Below are 8,616 nucleotides of genomic sequence, written 5' to 3' on the forward strand. Positions count from 1 at the left end.
GAAATAAAGTCAGTCTGGTTAGTAATAAGTGAAGCTGGTAATGCTGTTTGTGGAGTTGTTTAATCCTCCTCTGCTGAGATCTTCACAGATTTAATGTATTCTTTTCTATTCAGTTTATTTCATCTAAGGGTGAGGCTGAAGTCAGTTGAAGTTCTTGTGTGTCTGCTCGTCTCTTTTTCTGTTCTCTTCTTTTCTTTCCTTCAGTGATTCTGCTTGTTAACAGGCTTATTAAGGCTGAGATGACTCCATATTTAATATACAAATACTTTGTGGCTCAGATAAGGTCCAGTTCTGGTTTATTTCTTTGCTCTGGCTGACATGTGGCATTGCTATGGCCTGCTTGTGGCTCAGATCTGGCAAACAGGAGCGGCCCGCCCAAGGGCCGTCATTCCACGCTGCATGTGGGCTAGATCAGTATACCACAAGTGCCAGATGTGGGCCGGATCTGGGCCGAAACAATGTTGCTATGTGGGATATTGTTGATTATTATTTTGAACAGACAAGTTCGCAATGTTTTTTACAAAATTGTATGCCATGATTGTCATCTCTGTATTGTTTACAAGCACAATAAAAAAAAAAAATTAAAAAAAAAGTTTAGGGAGTGTTGCCTTGAGTTGTAATTTTTGTTTGTTAGTTAGCGGAGGTAAGTTAAGGGGTGCGTTAGCACGCCAAAGATGTTTCTTTTGATTTTTCTTTCGATTTAGCTAGATTTCATGGTTATAGTTAGAGGTGTTTTGTTTTATTTAATTTTTTGATTTGGGCAACACTCGTGCTCTTCATTTCATTTGGTGAATTTTATTGTATCTTTCTTTGTTTTTGTTTGATGATTTATATTTAGAATCATTTAAAGTTTATTTTCCCATTATGTTTCTGGGCTGGGAATATGAATAAATTGATGTTCGTACTCTGAATTCCCCTGCTTTATTATTATTACCACGGTTTGCATTGTACTTTCCAAAGATATTCAGTGACAAAATAAATGTTACTCCCTTAATGTCCTTAGACAAAATAAAATCATCTGAGGATGTAACAACCCTGCTGGTGGTTCCCATATAAACACAGAGCGGAGTTAAATTCAACAGTAGGGATTTTACTGTGTACCCACCAAGCAAAATTTTGTTAAAAATACGTCTTTAAAACGTCGTTGTCACAAAAGTGTATGGTGACGTGTTCTGCACATCCGATATAGACGTTCATTGAACCTCCGTTCAAGTTTAAAAACAAATTAAAATGTGGATTCATTGTGGACATTATTTCAACATAATTGTGGGTCTCATTTTGTCTCAATGTAATTTCCATCTGTAATTGCAAAGCAACTAACAGACAGTGTGTGTTTGTCCAAAAAACATGAAAATAAAAGAAACCACTCACACCTTTAGATAACTTACCATCTGTAAATCACACATCTTTGGATCATGAGAGAAACCAGATCTGAAGGAAAGACTTTCTGGCTCAGACACTTGTGCTGTCCTTAATCACAGACATAACATACAGATACTTTGACTATTTCTGTCAGACATCTACAGAAGATCTTAGTGAGAATTAACAGAGGTTTAGATGTTGATATTTGTTTCATTTGAAGTCACGATTGTGGTGATCAGTGTCTGTTTTAGTTGGGCTCTTTTGGCCTTCTCGAAAACAACAAATATTACCCATAATTCATTGTTTTCTACGCTGTTCATTGATCTCATTACAGTCTAAATGGAAAAAGGTATGTTACGGTCAGAATTTGGCCGTTTTTTTAGAGCAAGGTTTTACAGTGTGCATATTTGCTGATGACAGCAACAATCCTCCGTTCATTCCAGGTGAACAAAGAGCATCTTATGAAGAGTGTGAGAAATGTATAAACCATGTACATAAAACATGCACACTGATGCAATTACAAAGTAGATGCATAACATCTATTCATTTATTCTATAACACACATAAAGACACATAAAACAATAATGGTATTATAACAGAAGTTATAATAGGGGTGGTGATGGCACAGTGGATAAGACACATGTCTTTGGTGTGAGAGACCCGGGTTCGAATCCACTGTGAGACACCAATGTGTCCCTGAGCAAGACACTTAACCTCTAGTTGCTCCAGAGGCGTGCGACCTCTGAAATATATAGCAATTGTAAGTCGCTTTGGATAAAAGCGTCAGCTAAATGAATAAATGTAAAATGTAATGTAAATGTAGAAGTTGCTCAAGTACGAACTATACAAAAAAATGGTTTGTACAGGAAGTAAGAACATGATCAGGTGATGGATGATGCTGATAAACACACTCTCCTTCAGTATATATAAAGATAAACCAGGTCTCCACTCCACAACGCAATATCCAGACATTGACATTGATCTACTGAACTGGTTTGTGTCACAAAAATACAAAACTTTGTAATAATTAATTCAGAATAATTCTGTTTCAGTGTTCAGAGAATCAATGGCGGTCTGGACTGTCTACCTGTCTCTCTGTCTTCTCATGGCTTTGACTGCTTCAGGTAAGAGCATTATTCCACATTTCACATCATAACTGTTATTTTAACATGAATTGTAGCACACCTGGGACAATATAATGACTAATCAGAAGAATGATCTAATACAGTATGTGCACTAAAGTAAACCTGAGTTTGTTTCTTAATTATTATGACGACATTTAGACAATAAGACAACAACAGTTATAGCAGCTAAAGTTATTGATTCTTATGAATGTATTTTAGATTTTTATTGTTGACAATAAAATAAAACAAATACGCATGTTAAAAATCTGTAGTATATTTATTATTATTATTATTATTAGTACTACTACTGCTGATGCTACTAGCAGTTCTGTTTTAAAAATGTAGTATTTCTTTCTTTTTAAGTGGAAGCGAATCCTGTTCAAAAAAGAGATTGTGGCGGTAAGGCTTCTCTTGTCTTGTACTTCTCTTTTCAGTGTGTATACTAGGGCTGGGCGACATTTCGCATCACATTGTTATGCGCATCTCGTCAGTAAAGCCGGTTCCTTGATTAGTAGTAAATCGCCTTCACCTGCTTTCAGATGGAAGATATGATGCAGATATGAGTGTTAAATTAATACTGAAGCAGTGTTAAAGTTAATGAGATAATTAAGTGATTAATTTAGTGATGATTGAGCATTATTGAAGACACCTGATGTTAACAAGCAGAATCACTGAAGGAGAAAATCACAAATTGTAAGCCACCGTTATGGCGATCAGTGTTTGCTTTAGTTGGACTCTTGACCAAGACCTTATATTTTCAATCAAAATTTTGTTTGTCTGCTATTATTGATTTATAACAGTCAAATGAACAAAGAAAAGTGTGATCTGATAGTGTTGGATATGTTTTGGCATAATTATGCTGTGAACTGAAAAATGAAACTTATTGAGATAGTTTGATTTAACTTGTTAGCTACAGCTTTGTGATTCTACAGCATATGATTATTAGTATTTTCCTTATAATCCAAAATATTTAATAAACATTGTTCTGATCAAAAGACTTTCAAATGAATTTTTTTAGAAACACAGACATCAATAATCAGCCTGTGAATCTCAACAATGGTGACAATAATAAAGCATGTTGCAGTGGCTGCCACCAATCACAACTCATTAATGGCTCCCATCATGCATTGCGATATGAATAAATTATGATCTGAATTGTCTATGTAATTTACTTTTCCTAATTGATTATTCTGCTCGTCACCATTGTTGAGATGCATAGACTGAATCTTGACGTCTGTGTGTGCCTAAAAGATTGATTTCCTTTTTATCAACTTTTAAGAAATCCTTTATAATTATATCTAAAATTCTGGATATTTATGCAGAATCACAGTTATGCTGTTACCAACAGCATAAATCACAAACATTAAGTTCAAATGATGATTGTCATAATATAACCAGCAACATTAGATCACTTTTTTTCTTTGTTCATCTGGCAGTTATAACTCAGATACAACAGCCAAACAAAATCTAAAGTCAATAATGTAAGGGTCAAGAGACCAACTAAAGCAAACAATGATCGCCATAACGGTGGCTTACAATTTGAGATTTTCTCCTTCAGTGATTCTGCTTTAAGTGTCTTCAATAATGCTCAATCATCACTCAATTAATCACTTAATTATCTCATTAACTTTAACACTCTTGAGTGTGGACTCATATACACTCGCCGGGAGTGTTAATTTAACACTGGAGTTTTTGCTGTGTACAAAGAGCCGTAGTTAACTGACAAGCTGAGCCATATCGCATTAATTATCGCTGGTGATACGTCCACGATATTGATGCGATATGGCTCAGCTTGTCAGTTAACTACGGCTCTTTGTAGTAAATGCCGCTCCATCTGAAAGCAGGAGATGATGGATTCTTGTGAAGGGTCGCCTTCATCTGCACTGTCATGCAAAGCCTAAGCACAACCAAGAAACATCTCATGCCTTTTTGTTTTTTAATCAATTTTTGGTAAAGGGCCAAAAATTACATAGTGCACCTTTAAATTAAAGTTATTAATTTAATTACATGAAAGGTCTCATTTAAAGGTTATAAATGGTAAAACAATGGTATAAAATAATAACACAAAACTTCCCTTTAACAGTCTGTCAGGGAGGATGGTCTTCCTTTGGATGCAGATGCTTCAAGTTTTTCAGTAACCCTCAAACGTGGATGGATGCTGAGGTATGATACATTCAGCTTCTAATATGACATAAAAATCATATAAATATATTCTTGGTTAAATACAACTTGAGCTCTGTTAACATCTGTGACAACTGTCAATTATCGCAGGAAAATAACTTCAACTTGTCCCTCAGTTTAAAAACAACTGTAAATGAATTACAATGGAGCTCTAGGAAAATACAGATACAACAAATGTCATGTTATCATGAGAGTAGTGTGTTAGGATCACTTAAAAACTAGATTAGTTATATCGAATCAATATACAGTATAAGCAGAAACTTTTCTTCAAAAGTAGGCACCTCAAAAGGCAGATTTTAGACTTCATGGGTAAAATAATAAATTGCAATTATAGGCATGTCACAGATTGTGGAAAATTAATTTAAAATAACACATTTATTCAAATTTGATAAATAGTGATGTTTGTTCATGTCTCCACCTCTCCAGAAAACCTGTTCGCAGTTAAATGGGAACCTTGCTTCTGTGCACAGCCGTGCAGAGCACGACTTTATACATGAACTGGTTATATCCAAAACAGAAATGATGACAACGCGTACCTGGATCGGAGGGAATGATCGTGTTCAAGTATGCAATATTTTTTTTATCACGCTTTTTGTATTACTGGGCATTTACAGTTACATTTACATTAAAACAAAATTTACATTAAATTTTTTTTCAAAATGCATAAAGATAGATGTGTTTTTATAATTCTTTTGTATTTTTCGAGTGTTTCTATTGTGAAACTTGATGTGAAATACACTCAAAAAATGATATGTTGGCTTTAATTAACTTTTTGATGTCAACATGTTCCATAAATTAACTTTTTTATGTCAACAGGTCATACATAACTGGGTTACGTTAAATAAACATAATTTGCTCATGTAACTTCAACATCATCGAATTAAGTCATTTTAAGCTTTAAGCTTTAAGTAAAACTGAGTGTTAAAGTAACACTGAAGCAGTGCTAAAGTTAATGAAATAATTAAGTGATTAATTTAGTGATGATTGAGCATTATTGAAGACACCTGATGTTAACAAGCAGAATCACTGAAAGAGAAACCCGGAATGTTGACATTAAAAAAGTTAATTAAAGCCAACATATCATTTTTTTGAGTGTAGATGGCTGATATGATAATTGAGTAATTTAGCCCTGCCTTAAATATTTTTCACATGTTCTTTACTGATACCCTTTCTGTGAAATAATTTTTTATTCATTTCTGTTTAGAATTCTGATGTTTTTAAAGTGGAGATTAGGTTAGGGTTCACAAGGAATTATCTTTTAGATGAATAAAGATAACATTAAGCTTTGTACGCTGTGGACATAAACACAATGTCCTTTTTTCTCTTCTGTTCACAGGAGGGAGATTGGGTCTGGAGTGATGGATCCAAAATGAACTATCAAGAATGGGGATTTGGAGAGCCCAATAACTCTGGTGGAGTTGAGCACTGCATTGACATGAATACAAAAATAATAATAAGACATATTTTGTTCCATCATGGTAGCTGGAATGATGACGCATGTTATAAAAAGAAGCCGTTTGTGTGTGTGAACTGAATGTGAAAAATCAATGTAGACGAAACAAGCTACTTTGACTCATTTACTTTCATTTAGAAATGTTTAATGGAGGTAATAAATATGTTTTAAAGAACGTTAATTTTGTTTGTTTGATTGTTTTTTGTGAACGATAAGTTAATGACTCAGTGGCACCTGTTAAACACCATTTTATAATTTGGGTATCACTCCACAGTCTCTCTCTTTTCTCACTAACACAAGTTAGAATAAGTAATTTGGCATCCTAAAATGGCTACCAACAGTAAAAACACATGGAAAATTATCCCAAAAATAAATAAAAAGTTAAACAAGTAAATTATGATTTGAAAATGCTAGTCACACTCACCAAATATATTAAAGCCACTCTTATATTGTGTCTCACTACCATGTTATTATCCTGTACCTTCAATAAATGTCATTTAATGTCAAGTATTACACTTTCTCCAAAACCAAGTAATCTACGTACATGCCATTTATGCTGCAACATAATATGCTGCAACTTTGATGAAAGACGGTGATCATGGCAAATCCACAGACTAACTAGTGGAAGATCGTAAATGCAGTATTTGATAAAGACAAGAGGCATGACGTGATTGGCTGCCAAAAAACACTTGTTAATCTTTTAGGTTTTATACATTTAGTATTTATTAGTAATTCAAATGTGCAAAATAAACACACAATTAGTGTAAACAGAGTAAAACTAAAGTTAAAGGGTCAAGAGCCCAAATAAAGGTGCCAGTAATCACGATTCTGGTGAATTCAAATGAAACATTCAATGAATCGGCAACACCAAAACCTGTTAATTCTCAACAGAACTTCTGTAGATGTATACAGAACTAAAGTCAATCTGGTTAGTAACAAACACATGGTAAAAACAAATTTAAGCCAGTAAAACAAAACAAAAATCTTGGTATTCATTTCCCCAAGCTTTTTCTTGTTTACTCAACTTTTGTAAATAACAGTTATACTGACTGTAATGAAGTTGTCAGTCATACAAACAAATATTTAATTGGGTTTACTTAAGATTGTGGTTTTCTTTGGGGGATGCAACAATTTTTTACAAACCTTTTTAATTTGAGGTAATTCAAAAATAAAAATGTCTGTAGAACTCAATGTGTGAAGCTGAGTGAAAAAATGTAGCTGTCCTCATGACAAGAATTTCTCTTCAAGGAATATTTTACCCCAAAATCATAATTATTTACTTTTTTCCGTCTCAAACTCATAGGACTTTGTTTCTTCTGTGCAAGACACACAAAAACATGCAACTCATAAGGTGATGAAGTTCTATTCCACTCTTCAAATTTTATTAAAAAAAAGGACTATGCACAAAATTAGAGTACAAACTGGAATAAAGAAATGCTCAACCTTACAATTATCCATATGGATTGCAGCTACTTGAACAATCTTTTGAAGGACTATGCAAAAAGTCAGCCTTGTGGAGCACTTTAGGTCAAGACAAATAAACACTTTTAATTTTTAAGATTTTAATAAAATAAGCTTAAGAGAAACAGAATATTAAACTGGCTTTAAAGGGGTCATATAATGCCATTTTTGTACAAGCTAATATGATTCTTTAGGGTCTAAATTAAAAGTTTGTAATGTACTGTAATTAAAAATTATCCTTAGTATTGTAAGAAAACACTTATTTTACCTGGTCAAAAACAGCTCTGTTGTCAGCACGCCGTTTCAGTGTATGTGTCTTTAAATGATAATGAGCTTTGCTCACTCCGCCCCTCTGTTCTGTGCGTACACCGTTTGTAACACAATAACACAATAACCATAACGCGTTGTTCATTATAAACGTGGGATTATGAATTATATTGAGAACGTCGTACATAGAAAACATGCCGTAATGTACCCTGAGTGTAAACCTTAGCCGCACTCATTGTGAAGCTAGCGATTTGCAAAGATTAATAGAAATATTAATATAAAGGTTAATAAAACGTTACACTCACTTCAGTTCTTCTTACGTTGATCGTGGGGAATATTCCCTTCGAAAACAAACTCAGCCACTGCGTCTTCAGCGGTTCGGATTTAGGAACATTAAAATGACTGCTGTGTTCCTTATTGTACCCAAGAACAGAACAACACTTCTCTTAGACTCCATTCTGCTCATAGACAGTGCTCCAGCGTACTTTTCGAGTAAGGGGAGGCTGCAGACCTGGAGCCGGCAGATATACGCCCCTGACAGTTTTACGCCCCTGACAGTTTTACGCCCCTGTTGTTCCTGATGCGTCCAGTAGGGGGAGGCTGTACAGCGACACAAATTGAGTTATGTTAGTAAATAATCTTCTTTTGTTTTTTAATTAATACATTTATTTATTTTGTATTGCAAATGAAAGGATACAAGACATTCACAGTGAGAAACAGAAATTTTACATTTTGTCAATATAAAAAATTAAAGGTGCTTTACATAAG

At 34.1% G+C, this 8,616-nt stretch overlaps 1 protein-coding gene and 1 long non-coding RNA gene across 2 annotated transcripts; one reads left to right on the plus strand and one right to left on the minus strand.

The window, feature by feature from the left end:
- The first annotated feature begins 2,313 nt into the window (after positions 1-2,313).
- LOC143711168 (galactose-specific lectin nattectin-like) lies at positions 2,314-6,301 on the plus strand. The gene is made up of 5 exons (XM_077202516.1): positions 2,314-2,486; positions 2,850-2,885; positions 4,570-4,649; positions 5,094-5,231; positions 6,004-6,301. The coding sequence occupies exons 1-5, from the start codon at positions 2,429-2,431 to the stop codon at positions 6,199-6,201; spliced, it is 510 nt and encodes a 169-aa protein (XP_077058631.1). The 5' UTR covers positions 2,314-2,428; the 3' UTR covers positions 6,202-6,301.
- LOC143711194 (uncharacterized) lies at positions 2,834-8,346 on the minus strand. The gene is made up of 2 exons (XR_013194777.1): positions 8,154-8,346; positions 2,834-4,667 (listed from the first exon to the last, which is right to left on the minus strand). It is a non-coding gene; the product is annotated as an uncharacterized LOC143711194 (long non-coding RNA).
- Between the last annotated feature and the right edge of the window lie 270 nt (positions 8,347-8,616).

The sequence above is a fragment of the Siphateles boraxobius genome, unplaced genomic scaffold (genome assembly GCF_051911475.1).
Source record: "Siphateles boraxobius isolate OS27281-9 unplaced genomic scaffold, OSU_SipBor_1 49, whole genome shotgun sequence".
Classification (NCBI taxonomy): domain Eukaryota; kingdom Metazoa; phylum Chordata; class Actinopteri; order Cypriniformes; family Leuciscidae; genus Siphateles; species Siphateles boraxobius.